Genomic DNA, 25,987 nt, shown 5'->3' on the forward strand with positions numbered 1-25,987 from the left:
GTATGACTCCGCCCACCAGTCCACCCTGTGGTTGTATGACTCCGCCCACCAGTCCACCCTGTGGTTGTATGACTCCTCCCACCAGTCCACCCTGTGGTTGTATGACTCCGCCCACCAGTCCACCCTGTGGTTGTATGACTCCGCCCACCAGTCCACCCTGTGGTTGTATGACTCCTCCCACCAGCCCACCCTGTGGTTGTATGACTCCTCCCACCAGTCCACTCTGTGGTTGTATGACTCCGCCCACCAGCCCACCCTGTGGTTGTATGACTCCGCCCACCAGTTCACCCTGTGGTTGGTGTCTCTGGACAGTCTCCATCCATGTCAGTGAATTAGAGTCACCAATTCAGTATCTGACCAAATGTCTCCCCTTCTGTTCCTGAGATATGACGTTAAAACATGATGATGTCACAGTCAAGCTGACCTTTGACCTTTTGACATCACCTCATTAGAACTAGTGTTACTTAATTAATGTATGAATTATTGAGTTATGGCCAAAAACATGTAGTGTGAGGTCACACTGACCTTTGACCTTCAAGCACAAAACTGGAATCATGTTATTCTTCAGTCCAAGTGGACGTTTGTGCCAAATTTAGAGAAATTCCCTCTGGGTGTTCTTGAGATATCTTGTTCATGACAAGACGGATGCAAGGTCAAAGCAACCCTGACCTTTGACCTTTGACCACCAAAATCTAATCAGTTCATCGTTGAGTCCAATGGACGTTTGTGCCAAATTTGAAGAAACTCCCTCACGGTGTTCTTGAGATATTAGCATGGGCCGGACAACCTGAAGACATTATGACTCCAGCATTAACATGTTTATATTTTATTTATATTTATTTTTGTCAGGCACAGATATGTGCTAAGACAGGTTTCGTAAGATAGATATTTGTTATTTAATATTATGAACATATTTTTTGTGCGACAAAGTCAAAAGGTAATAACAATGGTCATTTTAGAAAAGTCTTGAGTACAGGTTTATCTGTGTGAGGAAGCTGTCTGTTTCTTTTCTCTCGCTGGCTGATGGAGCAGAGGCGGGTTTAATACGTTTATACTTCCTCCACCTTTTGATGGATGTGTAAATCACACCAACTACACACTGACCATGGCTTTTCATTATGTGTAAATATTATTTTATTTCTGTCTGTTTGTATGTTCGTGCCTTTTTTTACATGGTCAGACTCGTATCAACAGTATGATATTACATATTTACACATAAACATGTTTATTTGTTTATGTATGAAAACAAACAAAAACATGAAGAGAGTAAATAAAAGGCAGACTGAGGTGTGAGGAGGTGAACTGTAGCTGTGTGTATCTGTGTGTGTCACAGGTGTGTCTGTAAATATAAGTAACTTTGCTTCAGATCAATAAAGAATCGATTAACACCAATATATTGATACAATATTGTAAAGATAAACCTGATGAAGCGTCAGAGTGTGAGCTGATGAACTCTGTGTGTGTGTGTGTGTGTGTGTGTGTGTGTGTGTGTGTGTGTGTGTGTGTGTGTGTGTGTGGGTGGGTGTCTCAGTGTGTCTCTGTCTCCTCCTCACCCTGACCGGCAGTAATGCAGAGGAAGCACCGGAGCTAACGTCAGCCGTGTGTCTCCAGTGAGCCTCACACATATTAAAGTTATATTGTGAGTGTGTGCTGAGCTGGTCCTGGAGCTGCGGGGGATGGTGTCTCCTCCTGAAGCCGGATAATCAGACGCAGAGGCCGGCGGCAGGGACGGCTAGCTGGCTGAAGTTTAGCCCAGGACCGCTGGGTGGGATCTCGGCCTCCGTGCGGGATTTTAACGGGATATTTGTGGACACATATCGGTGGATCGGTACCGGCTGTGGAGCCGCACTGTGCTGGCTGCTGGGTGCGCTCGGTCCTTGATGCCCCGGAGGCCCGGAGGATCTCAGACTGCGGAGCCCCGGAGCAGGGCTCGGATACCCGGGGAAGCAGAGGAGGTAGGTCGGCTGTGGGGGGAAACTACATCTCGTGTCACCATGCCGCTGTGTGACTCAGGTATGTGTCGTAATTACCGGGAATGTGTCGGTAGATAACCAGGCTGCTGTGAGCGGATCCACATGTTAGCTAACATTAGTGTTTTTGTGTTGGAGGAAGGAGCTAGCTGGTGGCTAGCTGTTAGCCTCGGAGCATTCCATTGTCACAGCCCGTTGGTGCTAGCTAAGCTAACAGGCTAACAGCTGTGAGGCGGGGACATATTCTGTTATAACCGCGGTGAATCAAACACAGCATCAGACGCGTGAGTCGTCGCTTCGTGTCCGCGTGAGTTATGACCATGAGCTGGATCGTTTAAGCTGTTTTGGACGCGGTGGGTTGTTGTCGTCTCGTTAGCATGCTAATGCTAACAGCGATGCTACCTACAGCAATGGAAGAGCCTCATTTCCCCTGTTAGCATGTTAGCATTAGCTTCTACCTGGTTGCAACACTACAGGGAATCTCAAAATGTCTCCTGGCTCTGTCATTTTGTCTCCACTGAGCCGGGGACATGAGGACGGACCAACCGGGACATCACCTCCCGGTTTATCTCGTTATTTCGGTTAATATGAGCCATAATATTATAACGAGCGCGTGCGTGTGTGACGTGCACGCGGCTGAGGGTAGGAGGGGTTGGTAGTTTGAAGGCCACACACAGAAACCAGCTTATTGAGTGAGGACACAGGCTGACACGTGTGGTGTCATTTGATAAGGTAAAGTTTATTATTATGGGCTGTTTAAAGTAAAGAACCATCAGAAGGTTTTGATCATTAATGTTCTTCACTTACTGTGACTGTGTGGCAGAGATGAACCTGTGTGGCAGCTGGGACAGCGGCACTTAGTTGAGTGCAGTCTGGATATAAAGGATAATATATCACAGGGGTGGGAAACAATCCATACTGCTTAGTATTGTGATATGTTTCATGCCAAGTATCCATCTTTTTATTACAAATTATTACCCTTAAATGTCGAATAATAGCCCGGGCTGTTATTTGGGACAGGCCTGTAAATACAATCAAATTGCTTATTTAAACCAGCATTAATAATACTTGTATAGCTTCAGATAATATATCAGTTACGACGCATTCATTTGATCTGACTGTGACAGACAGAGCATCAGAGACAGAGCTCCAGCTCCCAGCGTACTGACACAACACCACTTTATCCTGTTAAAACAATCCTCACAACTTGGACTAATCTTTATGAAAAAGCCTTTTGATTCTTTTGATCTGACGAGCCTGACAGGCTGCAGGAACATGGAATACTTGCAGGGTAATCAAGGACCGGACACGTCACCTGAGGAAGCCAACGACCTGCTTTTATACATTCAAATAACTTGTACTATAAAAAATGAAGTGCTTGGTAACCAGACCAGGCCTCTGATAGAGACAGGCCTTCCTTTGTCACAACGTGTGACCACACCGGGCTGGTAAAGGGACTGGGCGGTTAATGAAGTTTTACAGGAATATTACTAATACACATTAATCTTTAGGGAGCAAACTGGAACAATATTATCAGTTGCTTTTTCAGCCCACTACATTTATTTTACTGCTGCAATAGACGTGTCTGAGGTGAGATGAACAGACTGAAAACTTTGTCTTATTAGATAAAACAGACGTGGAGACATAACTTACAACTGGAAACAAAGGTAATAAATCAAAATACATTTTATAGCAATAATAATATTGTATCATGATAAAATATAAGATCCTGACCAGATGGAACTGGGGTTGATTCAGTAGGAGATTTTAACGGTGCAATAACTGAATCAGAAAATATCATGGTTTTACAGTATCCCAGTATGTGTTACTGCACAGTAACTATTGTTATTAACAAGTTTGTTTTTTGATTGAGCGAACGCTTTATTAGAATTGAACCTATTTTTTAATATTAATAAACTCCTTCAGTGGAGGAAAAGAAGTGAGCATGTGCAAGTTAGATTTTCCATCCAGATGCCTTTTTTAATTCTGTATACGTGAGCAGATATGAACTGTCAGTTTTCCTGCTATGGTTTACTTTGACACGAGGGCTGAAGCGATGTACTGGTTTTAATCTCCCCTTTATTGTAGTTATTTTCTGAGAGGCAACATTTTACGAAATGGTTTCAGGTCTCAGTTAAAGTCATAACACATTTGTTCAATTGACAGTAAACCGTCTGTTTTAATTTCTTTAAGGATCATTCTGACTGATGATGATGATGGTATAAATTCTGTGATTCTGTGAAACCACAGTATTTTCTGAGGCAGGTATTTTACCATGAAATCTCATATTGTTGCAACCCTAACCTAAACCTGGTGTATCACTGCAGACCTATGTGTAATGTGACAGTTCAGCTGTATCACAGTTTATAGTGTGACAGAACGGTCTGGTTCTTGAACCGGTTTCATTCAGACTCAAGAGAACCAGCCTGTATTTGCACTCATGGTGAGAAACACCAACGATCCAGGATACAATATTATCACGATACTTAAATCACAATACAATATCATTGTGATTTTACATATGTTGTGATATGCTGAGTATTGCTATAAAATATACTGTGATTTATTACACTTCTTCAACAGTAAATTTTGTTACCAAAGGAAAATTTTGAACGTCTGTTTTATTTAATAGAATAAAGTTTTCAGTCCGTTCATCTGACTCTAATCCTTCTTACTGCAGCAGAGTGTAGCCTCTGTAGCGCACTGAAAAAGCAATGACTGTATTATTCTAGTAGAACACTAAAAGCTGTTTTGTATTTGTAATATTAATAATTTCTGTTAAAAAAAAAATCAATACTTGGCGCTGTGTGACGATACGATACTGCCACAAAAATATCGCAATACTGTGGTGTTGATTTTTTTTTTTCTCCCACATGTATTCAAATCAAGGATGAGTCATCAACGGAGGGCGTTACACGACAGTAGAGGCAAGATGGCGGATCACACTGACGACCTGTGAGCTTTTGTTCTGATATCACAGATATTTGTTTTTATCCCAAAGCAAGCGAGGACCAAACATTAATGAGACGCTGCACACTTGATTTCGCCGACCTGTACAATGTGACACGCCCACATGTCGTCAGCGTTCTCACCTCAGGTGAAGGAAAACCTGCTGTTTTTGGTTCCAGTATGAAACGAACTCCTCAGGTTCTGAACCAGTTTAGTTTTGGTTGAAATGCTCTCGATGGTTCAAAAGAAGGTGCAGGAACTGAAACAGAACCGACTCCATGTTGGTGGAAAAGAGATGTCTGAACTCTGTAAACATCAGACGTCTTTATTATAATATAATAAATGATACCGTCTTATATCGTATAGGCCTACATACTGTCCTGTAAACATTATTAATATATCAATAACTTAACGTTTAATACAGTGAAGTTTATCAGCAGCATGGTGCTGTGGCGAGCAGGTGAATAAGAGCGTGAGCTGACAGCAGGTACAGCTCTGCTGAGTCACATGACTCAGGTGTCATCAGGTGTTGCAGTGACAGCTGGGAGTGTCAGTCTGCTGAGGGAGCGGCTGCACAGTCAGGAAACAAACCTGGTGACAGTGTCTGGTTTGATCCAGTCGTTGCTCCAATGCTTTGTTGTTGCTGTGTGGTACACAGAGACCTCTCCATTCTGTTGTAGTGTTGTCAAAAATATTGATTTATTGATACGTATTGATTCTGAACGTGAAACGGTTTCAGTTGATTGACCAGAACCAGCGACTCTGTCTCGACTTGTTCTCGTCTCATTTATCTTTTAGTCAGAGTGCTAAGTTTTAGGCCCTCAGTGTCAAGTTTCTCTCTGGTATCACAAATGTGGGAGTCAGTGTGAATCACAAGTTTCATCTTGATACTAAGGTCGCACACATAGACAGGTTTTAAAGCACACTGTGATATGAAAATTAGCGGCTATCATAGTGTCTACATTTACTCATCTACGATAGCGTATAAAAGATGTAACTAGACGGAGAAGCTCACCTTCCTTTAGTCGTTTTCTAAGGGGAGACTTTTTACACAAACTTCCAACAAAATTGTTTCAAGTTTTAGTGATAGTAAAACATTTCCCTCTCTGTGTTCAGTCCTTTAAGGGTCAGTGTAACTCATAGCAATAATAATTCTGTAATGTCGCAACACCAAAATATTTTCACTGTTAATCAATTAACAGTCTAAAATACACTCCACTTTCTGAGTTTTGTTCAACCAACAGTCCAAACAGATTCAGTTTACTGTGATTTAAACCAGCCATTAGTTTCATTATTGATTAATCTGCTCATTCTTTTCTTGATTAATCATTTTGTCAGTAACATGTTAGACCATAGTGAAACATGTCCTGCTATGTCTGAGGTGATGTCTGCACATGGTTTATATATCTGACCAACAGTCGAAGAATGACAAGCATCAAATTGACAAATCATTGGAGTCATTGTTTCAGCTGCACTCACATCAGAATCAGGATAGTTGCTGATTAATTGATCGGCTAATTGTCAGAGCTCTGAGACAAAGTCATTTTTACTGCAGTTATTCAGTGTTTCACAAGAAAAAAGCAAACATTGGAGAAAAGTTGTTAAAACGCACCAAAATTTTCTGCAACAAAAAATAAATATATTTAATTGTCTTGTAACCCTCCAAATTTAATTCAGGAGCCCATGAGGAGAACTGCGCCTGATTGGCTTTAATTTTCTGATACTAACATAATGATATTGATGGGTGTATCTGGTATTAATAAGATATATATGTATTAAAAGTCTTTAAAACAAGTGTTCAGACTTGAGTTTCCTGAAAGAATCCTGCTGTATATTTCCTGTTTTTCTGTCCGTGTGTGTTACTGTCGCCCAGCGAATGTCGTGCCAAAGTCCATTCAGAAATCTGGTAATTAAATGTGACCTTTATCAGCAGCTGCACGCCCAGTAAAAGTGTCTCCAGACATGTTTGTGTCGTCAGTTGTTGTTGCTGTTGTTGTTGTTGTTGTTGTTGTTGTTGTTGTGCGGAGGCAGACAGATGAAGACTTTTATTTGAGCGGCTGAAGTTAATCAGCTGCAGATAATTAATACTGTCAGCTGGTCAGTCGTCTGTGTTCTGGTTAGTGTGCTCTGTGTCAGCTGCTGTCTGCTTGTGATCAGCTGAAGATGGTTTATCAGAGGAGGAAGCATCACTCTGGATTATTTTAATATTTCAAACAAGAAAAACCAGCAGAGCGGTGAATTATTACACTGAACTGAATGTTGAAATTATTTAGAGACAGTGTCAAACACAAATCAGCTTCACTATAACTCGCAGCATTCACAGACAAAACATTTGTCTTTATCTGGACACATTTTCCCCACAAATACAACATGCTAACGTTATTAGCACAAGCCTATGGCATTTTACATTGTATAAATTAGCCTAGCAGCTAGCAGAGATTTGCTCTGCTCATATTTCAGCCAGGATAAATCACACACAGTGTGTGGAGGCTTTATTGTCTTCACAATTTATTGTTTCTTATCTGTGAAATTAAAGTGTAGCTACATTTCTGTGGAGCTGCACGTCAGGCTACAGCGTAGGGTCTTTGCCTCGATGTGGAGCCCACGCAGTCGTCAATTCAGGGCAGAAGTATAAATTGTGAACACATGAATGTCTCTATCTAGAGTCAGTGTTTGGTTTGTCCGTTCTGGGCTACTGTAGAAACATGGCGGTGCAACATGGTGATCTCTGTAGACGAGGACCTGCTCCCTGTGGAGATATAAACGTAACCAGAACACAACCATTAGATTAAATTCACACACTGCAGCTTTAATCAATCACCAGTTATTTGTAACTTTTCCTCTTTGTGTATTTCTGTGTCAGATTATTCATCTTCTCACTTTATGTCGTGATGCATCAGGTTTTTCTCTGTCTTTAAATACTACAACACCCATGAGCCTCAGCTGCTGCTGCGAAGGAGAAGAAAGAGGATAGGAGCCGGAGTGGATTCAGAGAGTTTCATTGTTAAATTTGAGAGGATAAACACATTGGCACCCAGTGGCTCAGCAGGTGGAACGGGCACCCTGTGTACCAAGAATGTGTCCTCGCTACAGCGACCACAGGTTCGATTTCAGCCTGTGGCCGTACACTGCATGTCTCTGCCCCCTTTTACTCTGAGTCTGTCCTGACTGTTGCACAGTTCAAAAGTGAATTATTTCAGCTGCAGGTTGTGAAGTCAGTGATCTTTACCCTCCACCTGCAGTGAACCACTGACACAGGAAGCGTTCGGTAACACTGCAGTGCTGTGACGTCTCTGCAGTGATGTTTCATCGTTCTATCAAACCTGAGCAGAGTTTCAGTCATGACTCATTCAGAGGAAATCCAAACATCAGAGTGATGGTGATGGTGAAGGTGATGATGCATTTAATGACACAGTAACATCCAGGAATGTTGAATCATCCTGAAGCTGAGTAGAGTGAGTCACCAGACTGCAGCTGCTGCTGCTGGTTCATCACAGAGGAGATGAATGAATGAATGAATTACAGTTTTAGTTATTTGAACTGTTTATTCTATCAAACCTGAGCTGACTCATTCAGGAAATCCAAACATCAGAGTGATGGTGATGGTGAAGGTGATGATGCATTTAATGTACACAGTAACATCCAGGAATGTTGAATCATCCTGAGCAGGTAGAGGACAGAGTCACCAGACTGCAGCTGCTGCTGCTGGTTCATCACAGAGGAGATGAATGAATGAATGAATTACAGTTTTAGTTATTTGAACTGTTTATTCATTCAGTTTTTATTCATTGGTAAAAGAAGGTAGAGGACAGTGTACCTGAGCAGGTAGAGGACAGTGTACCTGAGCAGGTAGAGTACAGAGTACCTGAGCAGGTAGAGGACAGTGTACCTGAGCAGGTAGAGGACAGAGTACCTGAGCAGGTAGAGGACAGTGTACCTGAGCAGGTAGAGGACAGTGTACCTGAGCAGGTAGAGGACAGAGTACCTGAGCAGGTAGAGGACAGAGTACCTGAGCAGGTAGAGGACAGTGTACCTGAGCAGGTAGAGGACAGAGTACCTGAGCAGGTAGAGGACAGAGTACCTGAGCAGGTAGAGGACAGTGTACCTGAGCAGGTAGAGGACAGTGTACCTGAGCAGGTAGAGGACAGTGTACCTGAGCAGGTAGAGTACAGTGTACCTGAGCAGGTAGAGTACAGTGTACCTGAGCAGGTAGAGTACAGAGTACCTGAGCAGGTAGAGGACAGCGTACCTGAGCAGGTAGAGGACAGAGTACCTGAGCAGGTAGAGGACAGAGTACCTGAGCAGGTAGAGGACAGTGTACCTGAGCAGGTAGAGGACAGAGTACCTGAGCAGGTAGAGGACAGTGTACCTGAGCAGGTAGAGGACGGTGTATCTGAGCAGGTAGAGGACAGAGTACCTGAGCAGGTAGAGGACAGAGTACCTGAGCAGGTAGAGGACAGTGTACCTGAGCAGGTAGAGTACAGTGTACCTGAGCAGGTAGAGGACAGAGTACCTGAGCAGGTAGAGGACAGAGTACCTGAGCAGGTAGAGGACAGAGTACCTGAGCAGGTAGAGGACAGAGTACCTGAGCAGGTAGAGGACAGAGTACCTGAGCAGGTAGAGGACAGTGTACCTGAGCAGGTAGAGGACAGAGTACCTGAGCAGGTAGAGGACAGTAGTGATACCCAGCCCTGATAATATCTGAGGTTAATTTCTAATTTATCGGTCTAATATTGCCATATTGAATTGTTAATGCACCCTAACACCACTGCCTGCAGTGCTGTGTGTGTGTGTGTGTGTGTGTGTGTGTGTGTGTGTGTGTGTGTGTGTGTGTGTGTGTGTTGCTGCCTCTCAGGTGACTCGTCCCAGCAAACACTGAAGCTTTTGATTCACTAAACGTTTTGAATCTTGAGTCAAATTTTAGACATTTATTGATGACATCACAGATTTTATCAGCAGCACAAACGGCTCTGTGTTTGGAGTCTGAAACGTTTGGTCTCCTCAGACTGGAGATCAGGAGCAGAGGCTCTGATGGTGCAGTGATAAATGATGAACTACACCTGATTAAAACAGTTCACCGGGAGAAATAACAATGTGTTTGATTTACGTGGAAAGTTGGAGGTCAGATCCAGGTATGACGTCACACCTGAGCTGATTACACTCCAGGTTAATTCAGTGAACTGAGATGATGTTAGCAACACCATTTCAAACCAGGTTAGCCACCGTTAGCAATATCAACACATTATTTTGTGTATACAAACACCACAGCAACATGTTCTCAGACAGACGTTGGACAGGACTGTGTGACCGTTTAGTGAGACGTATCTGAGACAGTTACCGTTGATGGGCAGAGCAGCCATATTGGATTTTTAGGTCAGGGTTGGTGAGGTTCCTCTGACTTCAGACTTCAGGTGACATAACACCAGTATCATTTTTAATATGATATGAAAAATTCATATCATGATACTCGCGATATTTCCACTTGTTGACACATTGACATCATACTGTTACCCACGGCAACAACAAGCATGTCTGACAGTGAGATGATGATGGACCCTGCGGTCGTTCCAAAAAGAGGAGGAGCTTCAGTAGTGTGGAATAAAGTGTGGCGTCGGCTCAGAGGGAACTCATTCAGCGGCTCCTCTGGCAGCAGCACAGTGATTCTGTCTCCTGACAGCCTGATGACCGGACATGATTTATATATATACATATAGGTCCCAGGGCACATTTGTTTAATGTGTGATTAGTTGAACTATTAATATTGTAACAGACTCTGACTCTGAGTTACTGTTGTTGTTCACAAACTAAAGAAATGACATCATCATTTTTATTTAGTTTTTACTGAAGATTTGAAGCAAACTGTGAAACTGCATCACTGACTCTGTGGCAGTTTTATCCTCTTAAATTCATAATAGCATTTTTTTGCTAATTTGTCATCAAGAACATCGTTATCGCAAATATACCCTGAAATATCACAATATTATTGTAGGGCCATATCGTCCATGTCTAGTATAAATATACCAAGTGGGTAGAAAACCAGTCAGAGAACTGAAGCAACTGGTTGAGATGGTTAGTGAACCAGTCTGAGTGACTGAAGTTTAACAGGAAGTAAGAATGCTGCATTTTCTAGTTTCAGTAGTTTTTCTGTCAAGTTTGTCAGAAAGCAAAAGAACAAACGAGATTAATGGATCACTCGCACATCTGTGCTGTGGAGGCATGATGGGAAATGTAGTTTGTAACTGAGTTTGTACACTGGAGATAATGACTGTCTGTCTGTCTGTCCTCCAGGAGTTTGTCTGTCTGTCTGATTGGACCCCGGTGGACCACCAGCCCCTCCCATCATGAACCCTCTGAATCAGATGAAGGCTGGACTGGCCAACAACCCACACAGGTAAAAACACACACACACACACACACACACACACACACACACACACACCCCTCTGACACTGATCGACCTCACAGTATTGATCTGTTAAATGGTCGTAGTGCGTCACTGAGCTGACGCCTCTGTGTGTGTCTGCAGCGAGGGTTCGTACCCCTACGACCCCTCCAGCTGGCAGCAGCCCAACAACCAGCCCACAGGATCCCTCTCCGTGGTAACCACCGTCTGGGGAGTGACCAATCCCTCGGCCAGCCAGGTATGACATCACCAAACAGGAAGTAAAAGAAGAAGATGGAGATTGATTTATAAACCTTTAATGAAGTGGTGTGTAAGAAGCTGTGTGTGTCTGTGTCTGTCAGGGTATGGGTGGAGGGGTGATGGGGCCCGGGGCCAACCCAGGAGGGGGGCCCATGATGCAGGGCCCTGGGGGTCCGGGCATGGCCGGTGGTCCCGGAGGCTACATGGGTCAGCAGGGCTACGGAGAGCCCAGCAAAGGCTACATGAACCAGGGCATGTACGGCCGGACGACTGGGGGCTACGCTGGAGGACCAGGAGGCTACACTGGGAGGTGGGTTGGTTTGTTTGTTTTGTTTGTTTGATTGTTTTTGTGTGATTTTGTATTTTGTAGGGGTTTTTTTTAATGTGTTTTATTATTATTTTGTTTTGTTGTTGTTTTTTTTGTTTTTTGTTTGTGTGTTTCTTTTGTTTTTTTTGTGATTTTTATTTGTTGTTCTTTGGGGAGTTTTTTGTTGTTTTTTGTGGGTATTTTTAAATATGTTTCCTTTTTTTGTTTAGTTTGTTTTGGGTTTTTTTAATTCTTGTTTTATTTTTTATTATTATATTTGGGTTTTGTGGTTTATTTTGTTTTGTTTTTTGTAATTTTCTTTTTTAGGATTGGTGTTTTTGTTTAGTTTTGTGAGTGACAGGTTAAAATAAGTTTGTAAAACTTTATCTAACAGCCTCCTAGTTTGCAATAATTCCTAAAATGAACATAAGTGGAACTTCTTGAGAAAATTCCTGAGAACATTTTATGCTTCAAACTAAAGATAAATTAAATCGAGTTATTTCCAAGTATAAAAAGAGGCTTTTGTCATTTAAGTTCATCACATGGTGGTAGTAGTGGTAAACTGAGTTCTGTCAGTTTCTCAACATGAAGAATTGTTCTGCTGAGAGCTTATGATAAATGAAGATACAGAATATTGTTTTGACTGTATGTAGACTAAACTTTATCACAGGCTACTTCTCATAAATAATAAATCAATAATGAAATCAAATAATTTTAGTATTTTCTATCATCATATAAAAACACCACGTCACATTGTTACTGTGTAGAAAATAAAACAAAGTGATTCAAATCTGAAACTGACCCTCCTCTCTCTCCGTCTTTAGTTACCCATCAAACCCCGGCGGCTCCAGAGGTTCAGCTGACTTCACTCAGGCCGCTGCAGCCGCCGCCGTCGCTGCTGCCGCTGCCACAGCAACCGCCACGGCCACAGCAACTGTCGCCGCCATCCAGGAGAAACAAAACCAGGAAATGAACTATGGACAGGTGAGGAGGAGGGGGAGGGGGAGGGGGAGGAGGGAGGAGGGAGTTAGTGCTCCCTCTGCTGGAGACTTCAGGTGTCATCATGGTTATTTTAATTATTCATGTTCCTGCGACCTGAGCCGGAGGTCATGTTTGAGCGTCTCTACGTGTAACGACACAGGATCCGTACGTCCACATAAATGAGTCTGATGATGTGAAGTCACTTCCTGTGGTGTGTGGAGGTTTTAAAGCTGCAGTCAGGACGATGAAGCGTGAAGATAAACGAAGTGTATTCTGGTGATGTCTCACTGACATCACGTCAGTCCGTCCCTCAGTACCGTCTCACTTCCTGTCTGCGTCTCTGCTCCGAGCTCTTTGGTTCCTGCTGATACTGATCAGTATTTTCCCTCAGAACAAACACACAGGAGAGAATAGTTCACCTGTCAGGGACTATTTTCAGCGGCGGATTGATCCACATTTGGTGCTGTAGTGAGTATGTGTAAAAACAGATGATGTAATCGTGTACAGAGTAAACATGTTGTTATTATTTGTTTGTTGTGTGAATCAGATGGGAGGTCCGGCCTACAACAACCAGTTCATGGCCCACTCTGGCCCCCGCGGCCCCCCTGGCATGGCTCCTGGAGGTATGGGCCCCGGGCCTGGACCCACCAGGGGCCCCCCCTCAATGGGCCCCATGTATGGCCCCGGCGGCGGCCCCCAGAGGGTCCCTCAGCACCCAAACTACGGCCCCGGACCACAGCAGGGCCACCTGAGGCCGCCACAGGGCCTCAAACGGCCCTACAACTCTGAGGTGAGGAGGTTCAATCAGAGTCCACAGTAATCAGATTAAACCTGGTGTAATCTGATTATATTTAATGGGATTACAGTAGACTTTTATATAGAGAAAAAAATAAATAGAAAAAAATAGAAATAGAAAAAAATGATTTAAAGCAAAAGTACCTAATGCAATGTAAAATAATAACAATAAAATAAATAAATAATTCATTATTATTATTATTATTATTATTATTATTATTATTATTATTTCAACATAATTAAAATGATGTAAATTAATATACAAGTCATTTCACATCCTTCCTTTTGTTCCTCAGTCTTTCCCAGGAATGTCTCAGCAGTACGGCGTTCCCGTCGGTCCCAGTGTGAACGTGATGTCAGGTCCTGGTGGCGCCGGTGGTTCAATCCCAGGGTCAGGCGGAGGCGGTCACGGCGGCCCCGGGCCGTACGCCGGCCCCAACATGCAGTATCATCCAGGTGAGAAGCTGTAGGTGGCATTAATGTTACTGCAGGGTTAACAGCTGCTGACAAAACTGCTGTTTTGTTTGGTTCACATCAAGATGTTTTATCGATATGTATATTTTGGATTTTTTTTTTTTTTTTTTTTTTAGATAAAAAAAACATCCGTTAACATTGATTAATGTGTTTATAATGTGATGGAAGGATTGTTTTGAGTCAAAGGTGAAACAACAAAGATTTGATGGGTTATAGTTTGATTTGACTCCTCGGACACTGTCACTGATGTCATCACCTGTCATTCTGTTAAAGTTCCCTTAGAAACTGTTAGCTTAAACTTAAACTGTTAGCTTAAACTTAAACTTAAACTGTTAGCCTAGCTTAGCACAAAGACTGGAAGCAGGGGGAAACTGTTAGCCTAGCTTAGCACAAAGACTGGAAGCAGGGGGAAACTGTTAGCCTAGCTTAGCACAAAGACTGGAATCAGGGGGAAACTGGAAGTAGGGGGAAACTGTTAGCCTAGCTTAGCACAAAGACTGGAGGCAGATCGAAACTGTTAGCCTAGCTTAGCACAAAGACTGGAGGCAGGGGGAACTGTTAGCCTAGCTTAGCACAAAGACTGGGAGGCAGGGGGATCTGTTAGCCTAGCTTAGCACAAAGACTGGAGGCAGGGGGAACTGTTAGCCTAGCTTAGCGCAAAGACTGGAAGCAGGGGGAAACTGTTAGCCTAGCTTAGCACAAAGACTGGAAGCAGGGAAACCTCCATCCAGGTTCAGGTGTGTTGGTCGGTGTTTCAGGATCTTTTCTGTCTGTTTACCTGCAGGTCCTGGTGGTCCAGGTCCCGCCCCCCAGCGATCAGGCTCCTCCCCCTCCTATCCGACCCATAAGATGCCCCTCCCACAGTACCCCCCCTCTGGACCCCCCAACTCACAGTACTACAAGGTGAGGAGCTTCAACAGAGCTGGTTACAGTCAGTCAGCATCGGGAGGCTGCTTCCTGTGTGTGTGTGTGTGTGTGTGTGTGTGTGTGTGTGTCTGTGTGTTGTATATTTAAACGTTAACATGTTGTGTGTTGGTGCAGCAGGAGCAGTTTAACGGTCAGGGTGGAAGTTTGAACGCTCTGACAACAGGGGGCGCCGGTGGAGTCTACAACTCCTTCAACCAGCCGTCTGGGGTAAGTCTGACTCTGTGTGTGTGTGTGTGTGTGTGTGTGTGTGTGTGTGAGTGAGCAGTTTTCACATCAGATTAAATGACCGATCGTTGCAGCTCTACTTTAATGAGATTAAACTAAGTTTATAAATAAGTTTTAAAATTAGCTCCATGTGAACCGACATTAAGCTCCGCCCACATGTCCATGCATCTGTTATTTTCCTGTGTTTTGAGCCTTAAAATCAGCTGATTGATCTCAGAGGGTTTATACATATTATTACAGTCATTTCTGACTCATGGTAATCTATTACATGTCCATGTTACAGAGTGGCGGGCCGTGCTGTGTAGCATGTGTGGATAATGACTCTGATGGCGGTGAACATGAGGTGGAACCACTAACATTAAATCTGTAGACCTGAACTCTCTGACCTCAGTTTGAAAATCACTCTGACGCCATGGGTCCTGATCATGTGATGATGATCTTCACAGCGACACAGTTTATGTAACGCTGTCAGACAGTTTTATAAGAGGCCGTAAAAACAGCTGACTCCTCTCTTTGAGGAAACGGCTCGGGTTTCAGAGGGTTAACACGACTCTTCATGTTCACAGAAACGACCTTTGGATAGATAATGAAAATATTTCCTGCTCCGACGGTTCTGGTGTCTGTAACAGTGACGATAATCATCTTCCTCTTCCTCTTCCTCTCAGCCTGGTCGAGGGTTGCCAGGTTACCCCTCCTCGCCTGTTCCTGGAAACCCGACCCCTCCCATCACCCCCAGCAGCTCCATGGCCCCACCCTACATGTCGCCCGGCAACAGTGACGTCAAGCCGCCGCCCTCCTCTTTCCTGCCTGACATCAAACCCAACATGGGCGGACTGCCGCCGCCGCCTCCCACAGGTATGAATACACACACATAAACAAACACACAGCAGGTTATTGTCAGAAGAATAATCAGATTAAAGATGATGTCATGTGTTTGGTCGTTACGTTATTTATTATTTGAATATTTTTCTGTATCTGTTTCCTGTCTCGCTCTCTGCCGTCAATCTTCACACATTTTAAACAGTTTGAAAGATGAAATATTAATCTGACTGTATGGTGCACTACATCTGATCTGAGACACAGCCCAGGTGTCTGACTCGTGTCGACTTCCTGTTTACAGGTAACCCCAGCGACGACCTGCGGCTGACCTTCCCGGTGCGTGACGGCGTGGTCCTGGAGCCCTTCAGATTAGAGCACAACCTGGCGGTCAGCAACCACGTCTTCCAGCTGAGAGACTCTGTCTACAAAACACTCATCATGAGGTGAACACACACACACACACACACACACACACACACACACACACACACACACACAGAGGGCCCTGACAAACCAAGCTGACCGTCATTCGGTCGATGTCAGGCTGTCAGCGCAGTGTGTTCCTGTGAGACTTTGAACACTGGAATATTTTGTGTTTTTGTGCCTCACACACACACACACACACACACACGTGGTGCGAATTGTTCACTGAGGTTCACTCAGTTCACTCTTGTGAAGAAGCGTGTGACACGATCACGCTGCTCACTTCACTCGTGCATCTTAATTTGTGTACTTTGTGTCATTGTGTCACATCCATCACGTCTAATGACACAGTTTACATTTACTAACTGTAACTCACTCAAGTCTGGTGTGAACACATGATGATCAATAACTCTGTGTGTGTGTGTGTGTGTGTGTGTGTGTGTGTGTGTGTGTCAGACCGGATCTGGAGCTCCAGTTTAAGTGTTACCACCATGAGGATCGACAGATGAACACTAACTGGCCCGCCTCCGTCCAGGTACCTCCTCCTCCTCCTCCTCCTCCTCCTCTTCATCTTCTTCATCTTTTGTTTAGACACTTTTTTTCTTTTTTTCTTTTTTGTTTCAGAAATGATGTCTTTATGGAATATATTTTAATGTGATCACTGTTATGAAACTTTTACTTTCTGCTAAAGCAGGAAAATAATCAGAATTAAATCAGAACAATGAAATAATAACACAGTTGTTGAAAACAAACAGAACCAGAATGTTGATGAAATATGATTCACACCTCATTTGCACTTGTGTACGGAGACGAGTCAACAAGAAGTTCAGTCATTCCTCATCATGGGAATCTCTCTGATATCTGATGTGCCTGTGAAGCTCCTCCCTTCAACTTTTATGGCAGATTTCGGAGAGATCGTATGACAGTGTGCTAGCTTAGCTTAGCTTAGCTTAGCTAAGACGTAAATGGAAACGAGGCGTCACTTTGAAATTCAAGATAAAGACAAATAAACTGGCATCAAACAAACGATGGTGACACAGGTGGTGTCAGATCTGATGAAGAACATTATCCTTTAGTCCCAAAGATAAAAATAATCTCAGGAATCAACTGAAGGTGTTTCTGACACGTTGTAGAGACACTGAGAATCAGAAAATATATCTGACACAGGAAGTGACACTTTCTGGAGGCAGGGTTAATATGAGGTCCATCTGCAGAGCTGTCTTTGTGTTCTGTCTTTATTTACCTCCTCTTATCTCCTCCTGCTCCTCCTGCTCCTCCTCAGGTGAGCGTGAACGCGACTCCTCTCACCATCGAACGAGGCGACAACAAAACTTCCCACAAGCCTTTGTACCTGAAGCAGGTGTGTCAGCCGGGCAGGAACACCATCCAGATCACCGTCACCGCCTGCTGCTGCGTAAGAGCTCACACACACACACACACACGCACACACACACACGCATGCATGCATGCATGCACGCACGCACGCACGCACGCATGCACACACATCATATCTTACACATACAAAGATGTTCACACGTGGTTATTTTAACATACCTGTCTGTGTCTCTGTGCAGTCTCACCTGTTTGTCCTCCAGCTGGTTCATCGTCCGTCAGTCCGTTCGGTGCTTCAGGGTCTGATGAAGAAGAGGCTGCTGCCTGCCGAGCATTGTGTCACTAAGAGTGAGTTTAATGACTCATTAATTTATCTCACCACCAGCTCTTGGTGTAGGCAGTGCAGGTGAATGCTTAGGGCGCCGTCATCCATAGGGGGAGGGGTTAGGGGAGCCCCCCCACGCTCACCTAGGACACCCGATGTGTTGGGGCGCCGCCTGACATCACAGCCTCTGATCAACTAGAATCCACTGAGTCGCCTGTTGTTGATTGATTCTCAAGCTTTTGTAAATATTTGACATTCCTGTATTTGACTCTGATATTTTCCATATTAACTTAAATTCTTTCTGTCTGTGTCTCAGTAAAGAGGAACTTTAGCAGCGGTTCGATTCCCGGGACTCCCGGGTTAAACGGAGAGGACGGCGTGGAGCAGACGGCCATCAGAGTGTCGCTGAAATGTCCCATCACTTTCCGCCGCATCCAGCTGCCTGCCAGAGGTCACGACTGCAGACATATACAGGTCAGAGGGCCACAGCCAATCAGGACACTCCACACTGTGATGTCGGAGCGCCAGCCCTGAATCTACCAGAGACTGTCACATTTTTCTAGAATCAGAAAAAACATTAAAATCAAGAAGCTTTAATAACATAAAGAGTGCACATGAAAAAAACACTGATCGATTACTCTGTCTGTCTGTCTGTCTGTCTGTCTGTCTGACTGTCTGTCTGTCTGTCTGTCTGTCTGCAGTGCTTTGATCTGGAGTCATACCTGCAGCTCAACTGTGAGAGAGGAACATGGAGGTGTCCTGTGTGCAAGTACGTCTCTCTCACACGAACACACTCAGACAGGGCTGGACCATAAAACGACCTCGACAGGCGGTCAGGGTAAAATTTATGTCGATAACGATGATAAACTTTTGACATTTCCTGATATTAAAAAGACCTAACAGCCTGTCACACATCGGAAATAAACACAACAAGCAGCAGCCAGTCTGTCTGCTGCTTCTGTCTCTGCTCTGATTGGCTGCCTGTCTGCAGGAGGGCGGGGTGATCACAGAGCTCATGATCCCTCAGAGCAACAAATGTGAGACAGTGTGATCGATTAATCAAACACATGTTGAACATGAGGAACACAAACTTACAGAAATGTGGCGTCTTCGGGTCGTTGTGCTCGCAGTAACTTCCTGTCTCCTCTGAATCCACACCTGGTGTGTTTCACAGCCACAGAGCTCGTTATGCTGAGGCTGTTCTCATGAACCGTTCGTACGTTTCCTACAAAAAGAACCAAAAATTGGTGCATACACGAACCACGTAATCATGAACCAGTCATTCGTGCATAACCTACGTATTTTGGCAAGCTATGATCACAGGACTGAAGAATAAAGCAGGAAGTGGTCTGAGGCAGGATCAGGTGGTGGACAGGTCACAAAGCGCAGGACTTTCCCCAAGAGACTGCGTTCGGAACCGGACTTTGAGTTAATCATTTTTAAGTACATCGTCTCCATGTTTCCTTCCCTAACCTCCCAAACTTTATTTTGCTAACTAACCCACGTAACGTCATTCATGGGGCGCTGATTCATAGGACGTCGTACTTACTGTTGTACGAGAATACGTTGTTACGCCAAAGTGCTGAAAGTGAACCGGTGTTATCGTCTAAAGTTTAGAGACTGTTGACAGAAAAGCTACAAACACTGCGTCACATATACTGAGGTCAGACGCACCAAAGCTCAGAGTAAGACGGTCTGCAAGATATTCAGTCAGTTGGTGTCGACCAAGACAGGAAACACACCTGAAAAGGTTCCAGCTCAGCGACCACACCATGAATTTATTATAAGACGAGCTAACGTGTATATTATATATGCTGTTGTTCTAGTTTATATTTAAATAAAAATGTTGTAAAGTTAAACTAAAGAATCCTTCAGGCTCCAGTCATTAACAGGGACTCTTCATACTGTCGACATCATCAAGTTATATTTTGGGATAAATATTGATCTTATGTTTTTCCTCATCGTCCAGCCCTACGTTCAGAGTATTTCTACACAATTCTTATGTCCTTTATAACTTGTAACTGTCTGTGTGTCTGTGTGTGTGTGTGTGTGTGTGTGTGTGTGTGTGTGTGTGTGTGTGCGCAGTAAAACAGCTCTGTTAGAAGGTCTGGAGGTGGATCAGTACATGCTGGGAATCCTCATCTACGTTCAGAAGTAAGAAACTTTATTTCTAACTCCAAACTTTATCTTGATGTGTTCTGATGATCTGAAGCACTTGAACTGTTTGAAGCAGGCTCAGGTGACTTAGACACTTAGAAATCTCAAAGGTGTGATTTTCAATAGTCAAAAATATGACGCTCCTCCTCCTCCGAACACACTGATGTAGAGATCAAGGGTGGAGGTGATGTGATGTAGCGCACATCATGAGCCAGCAGAGGTCAGTCTCTTCTGGTGGAACAGGAAACTGAGCTGAGAAAGATGGCGACTGTGAGTGGTGGGGATAACGTTTCAGGACTAGTCAAGTAGAAATGTGCCACATATGACTTTATCTTAAGACTTCCTCTGTCTGTAAAAGCAGTTTATTTGCCACAAGATTCAACTCAACACATCGTCTCAGCCCGCTGATGTGTCGGCTTCTGCTGCGAGTCTAATTTGAAGTAACTTTGCTGCAGAGTGAATCACATCAACGTTACTTTACTGTTGATTTTTATGGGTTTTTTCCCAGACATCTTCTGACCTCTGCACTATTTTATGTCTCATTGTTACCTGTAATGTTCTTTTTATTCATATATGCAGAGCATTGTTTGAGCAGCCTGAGAGCTAACAATGATTTCTCTGATGTGAAGATGACATTAAAAAACTTAATTTATCATGTCTGTAAAGTGTCAGACATTCTTGAAACTTCAAGTGGCGTCGTCATGTCTTGTTTTCTCCGACCACCAGTCCCAAACAGGAAGAGATTCAGGTTCATGTGATATAAAACAGATTGTTTGCACAGTTTTGCCTTTAAAATGAATCGTTTCAACATGTTGCTCTTTATGAGCGGAGTTGTAAAATCAAGGTGAAGAGCAGCTCAGTGAGGACGTCCCACTGTGTGAGGACTGTGACCTGGGCGTCTCAGACTGGAACCAGTTTGGAACCAGTTAGTTGGTCCCAGTCAGATAATAAACTGAAACCTGGAGGAAGAAAACAACGCTCAGTTACTGAGGGAACAAACTGTTTGCTTCATGTTTGTGATTGTTGACTTGTCACTTTCTCCTCCTCCTCCCCTCAGCTCCGAGTACGAGGAGATCACCATCGACCCAGTGTGCAGCTGGAAGCCGGTTCCTGTGAAGCCCGACATCCACGTGAAGGAGGAGTCAGACGGCCCCGTGTTGAAGCGCTGCCGGACGCTCAGCCCGAGTCACATGGTTCTGCCCAGCGTCATGGAGATGATCGCATCACTAGGCCCCGCCCCCACCTCGGCCACCACCTCCTCCTCCTCCTCCCCAATGCCCTACCCTCCCGTTCCTGCAGGGGGCAGCAATAACAGCAACACACCGGACTACCCCGGCCCAGGTACGCAGGGTGGAGGGAGCCACAGCCATTAAAGTTTACACTTTATATCTGATAGAAGAAGACATGAGGTCACACACTGTTTGTCTGACATGTTTTTATTCAGTGTGTTTTATTCAGTGTGTTTTATTCAGTGTTCATCTGAGAATAATTTTATAAATCTGCAGCGTTGAAGCAGAAAAACACCTGTTGGTCAAATAGATAAAAACACAGAACAAATAAAGTGATAAAAAGACGAAAAGTTAATGAAACACAAATAAATAAAGGTTGTAACGCGTTTTATTATTATTATTATTATTATTATTATTAACAAATTTAAAATGTCTCTTTGATAATAATTTATCTTGATATTTTATCGGTGCGTCGTTGTTATTTGCTGGTGTTCAGGTTGTTTCCTGTCACAGTGTTTAATGGATTTAAAGAAAGACTTTACAGGAACGTAAACAACAACAACAACAACAAGTCGTCCGTCCATTAACCTCCACTGAATGATTGATTATCGGGCGTGTCCATCAGTAATCAGTGAGGTCATCTTCCTGTTGACGGATGAATCTTTAATGAGCTCATGTCTCTGCTGAAGGATCAAATAATCTTTATTGATACAAACGATCAATCGATCAGGATCAAACTCTGAATGGATCAATCAGAGGACTGATGACTGTATCTGATCAGGTGTATTGATCCGTGTGTCCTCAGCTCCGTCCTACCCCAGCAGTCAGTCTGCAGGCTTCTCAGACTTCAGTGGTCCTGGTACTCCTGGTGTGGGGGGGGACTTCTCCTCCCCCGGGCCCCCCCCCCTCTCCTACCAGTCTGAGCTCTCCAGCGCCCTCCTCACCCCCGACAAACCGCCGCCTCACCCGCTGGCTGGACAGGTACAGTGACATCATCACCTTCATCTTCATCATCGTCATGTTTTATTGGTTCAGAGCAGAAGGTTCACCAGTTCTCCTCCTCTACCTCCTTTCTGTTTGTTCTGTCTTTCCTTGTCTCCTCTCCTTCCCCTTCCCTTCCTCTCCACTCTCCCTCCTTTCCATCCTCCTCCTCTTTTCTTCCTCTCATTTCCCTCCTTCCTTCCTTCCTTCCTTCCTTCCTTCATTCCTTCCTCTCTTCTTCCTTTACCAATCCCCTTTCCTGTGTTCCTTCCTCTCCTTGTTCCTTTCTCTGTCCCCTTTTTTCTTCCTCTCCTCCTTTCCTTCTCTCTTCTTCTTCCCTCCACTCTTCCTACCCTCCTACCTCTCCTCTCCAATTTTCTTCCTCTCTTCCCTTTCTTCCTTTCTCTCCTCCTTTCCTTCCCTCCTCTCCTCTTTCCTTCTGTCCTCTCCTCCTTCCTTTGTTCCTTCCACTCCTCCTTCCTTCCTCTGATCCTTTCCTTCTGACCTTCCTCTCCTCTCCTCTTCCCTTCCTGCTCTCTTTTTCTTCCTTCCTCTTCAATATCCTTCTTCTCTTCCCTTTTGTCCCTCCTCTTCTTTTTAACTTCATCTCTCTCCTCCTTCCTTCCTGTCCTTCCTTTGTCCCTTCACTCCTCTTTCCTTTCTTCCTTCCTTCCTCTCTCCTCTCTCAGATGTCAGTCTCGGGCCGTCTGGACTCCACTTCCCATGGTGCTCCTCTCTCCCAGCAGCAGTCGCAGGGTCTCCACGGCAACTCCCAAATGGGGGGCGGCAACCAGATGATGCAGCGTAGCAACCAGAATCCCCGTCTCCAAGGCGACAGCTCCTTCACTCTCGGGGGGTCGTCGGAGGTTCCTGAACCTTCTCTGGACGTGAGTACAAACCAGTAATTAGACCTCACGTTACACTGTTGCATCATGGGTAATTTGAGTTTGACTGGTGTTTTAAACTGGTTCCACTGGTTCTGTGTCTCCATCGTCTCGTCTCTGTGTGTTGCTGCAGTTGCTCCCGGAGTTGACCAACCCGGACGAGTTGCTGTCGTACCTCGGACCTCCGGACCTCCCAAACAACAACAACGACGACCTGCTGTCGCTGTTTGAGAACAACTGAACACGCACACACACATATACACACATATACACACACACATAAACACACACACAGAACTTTACTGTAACATACGAACTCTTTCTCTCCTCGCCCGCCAACACGAGTGGCGGTCCAACATGGCCGCCGCCGTCTGCACAGGATGGAGTGGACGATATGAAAAAAAAAATCATCTTTTAAATATGAAAACTGTTTGATGTGTGACGATGATGATGGTAACTTTATTTTATTGTTTTTTTATCTTTAAACTGTATTTTGATGCTTCATCCTTCATTCCCTGTCGGAGCCGACGGCCGCGCTGATCACAGGAAGCTGCAGGCGATTTAAAGATGGCGACGACCACGCGGCTGCCGTGACGACAGCTGACTGTGACGTGTGGTCGATTAAATCCAGAATGTTTCTGGTCCAAATGAGTTTGAAACGACGAGCTTTAAGGAGCGTCTGTGTTCACAGACAGGATGTAAAGGTTAACGCCGTTTACACTCAGCCACGGCGCCTCAGGGAGCATCGACGCTCCTCCTGTGATGAGTTTATTTCCCAGGATTCAAAGTTTTGGTGATTCATCAGAAGGTGATGTTTTGCTCTGATCCTCTGATGCTGTTCACGCGTGAGGTCACATGGTCACAGTCGGTCCCTCCAGGAGGTCGTGATCACAGTTTCAGCCAATCGCTGTGAATTCTGAGCGACTTAATTTTGTCCGATCACCGGAACTCAACTGCAGATTTGACTCTTTAAAACAGGTCAAATCTGATTTTAATGCAGAGCTGCGTGCAGCGTATTGATTCACTCAGCCCCTCAGTGACAGAGCTAACTGTTAGCATCACAAAGCTAACGTTACCAAGCAGTTATTAACGTGTTTAAAGACAGAGTCCAGCTTGACCTCACAATTTTTATTGCAAAACACGCCCATAAACATCACAACATCCCAGCTGCCACCAGACATCAGTATAAAATTAGAGAGGCGTTGGACTCTAACATCGCACAGATCTTGAAAACGTTCATATTTCACGTTGCGTGGATGTTAACAATATGATGTTTTGTTCTCAGCACCTCTCGACTAAATCTCATTATTCTACATCTGGACATCGTCGGCAGGAGACGTTTGGAAGATGTTGGATTTTGGTTACAACAAGACCTTAAACCAACGAAATATCAACGTCATCTGCTGTTAGTATTCTATGTCAAACTGATGTTGGAAGCAGACGTCATCCTGACCTTGAACTTTGGTCACGTGACGTAACAACCTAAATTTAACCAAATATCAGCGTCTGATGTCGGCAGCACGGATGCTTCACAATTTTTATTTTGTTTTAGAAAAGCTGACAAATGAGACATGTCCTAAAAACAGCTCACAGAATCCTGGAGGGACCGAAGTGTATGTTAGTGGAACAACAGTTCATCTGTTTTAAATCATCTGATCAGTTTCAGGATGTCTGATTGGTTCAGTCACAGCGTCAGGAAGGAAATCATCACGTTTCAGTGTTTCTAGATCTTGTGTTCAGTCTAAAACTAAAATGTTCGGACTGCTGACAGAAAAATAACCAGCAACTATTTAGCCTCTGAAATTAAAGTTTCCCAGAGTTCACTGTGACGTGTTCAGAAGTCTCGTTCTGTCCGAGCGACGGTCCAAAACTCAAAGTGACTAAACAGAAAATTTGAGACGTTGAAATCAGAAAATGTTGATTTGTCTTTTCACTGTTTTTGATTAAAAAAAAGGAGTTCAGTGTTTCACCTCAGTGTCGTCCACGTTACTGTCAAACTGCTCTCACCACACTCCTGATGAAGAAGAGGTTTTCTCCTTGGAGTATTTTGTTAGGAAGTTTGTTTAAGTTCAAATCTCAGAGTTTCTGTCTCTTTGGCAGCTCCTTCAGTGAGCAGCTCATGGTGTGTTTCTGAATGTCACTTCCCAGATATCCAAACAGTGTCACTTGTATGACGTCAGTTTGTACGAGTTTTTGAAGTTTGGTCTGCAGTCGTCGCTCTTTTCTGTGTTTGTTCGACCACAGTAACCATTGACTCGCAGCAGAGAACCCTGACGTTGCCGACTGTCGTCGTGTAACAAGAAAAGCTTCTCGTACAGTGTTGGAAGATTCTCAGACATCCAGGTCAGGGAAGTTCTCAGTGCTTCATCGTAGGCAGCCGGACGTGTTTGAGTTTCTTGAAGACGTTTTATCTCTGAGCCATGAGATGGTTGAGAGGTGAAACCTACGATACAGCATTCAGAACTCCTCGTGCAGACTCACCCTGCCGCCGTCCCTCCCTGCAGAGCAGCAGGCAGACACGTTTAGATGCAGCGAGTTAAAACCAAGACAGATCCGATCAGACGTG

General features: G+C 44.3%; 1 protein-coding gene across 1 annotated transcript; it reads left to right on the forward strand.

The window, feature by feature from the left end:
- The first annotated feature begins 1,524 nt into the window (after positions 1 to 1,524).
- LOC125889706 (zinc finger MIZ domain-containing protein 2-like) lies at positions 1,525 to 25,551 on the forward strand. The gene is made up of 21 exons (XM_049577757.1): positions 1,525 to 1,955; positions 11,208 to 11,310; positions 11,446 to 11,560; positions 11,664 to 11,872; positions 12,694 to 12,853; positions 13,398 to 13,640; positions 13,942 to 14,101; positions 14,904 to 15,022; positions 15,161 to 15,253; positions 15,937 to 16,126; positions 16,392 to 16,533; positions 16,970 to 17,048; positions 17,796 to 17,927; positions 18,088 to 18,193; positions 18,487 to 18,644; positions 18,872 to 18,939; positions 20,256 to 20,324; positions 21,385 to 21,668; positions 22,362 to 22,537; positions 23,227 to 23,424; positions 23,555 to 25,551. Exons 2-21 carry the CDS (start codon positions 11,261 to 11,263, stop codon positions 23,660 to 23,662), a joined length of 2,859 nt encoding a protein of 952 aa, XP_049433714.1. The 5' UTR covers positions 1,525 to 1,955; positions 11,208 to 11,260; the 3' UTR covers positions 23,663 to 25,551.
- The last annotated feature ends 436 nt before the right edge of the window (positions 25,552 to 25,987 follow it).

The sequence above is a fragment of the Epinephelus fuscoguttatus genome, linkage group LG6, assembly GCF_011397635.1.
Source record: "Epinephelus fuscoguttatus linkage group LG6, E.fuscoguttatus.final_Chr_v1".
In the NCBI taxonomy this organism is placed as follows: domain Eukaryota; kingdom Metazoa; phylum Chordata; class Actinopteri; order Perciformes; family Serranidae; genus Epinephelus; species Epinephelus fuscoguttatus.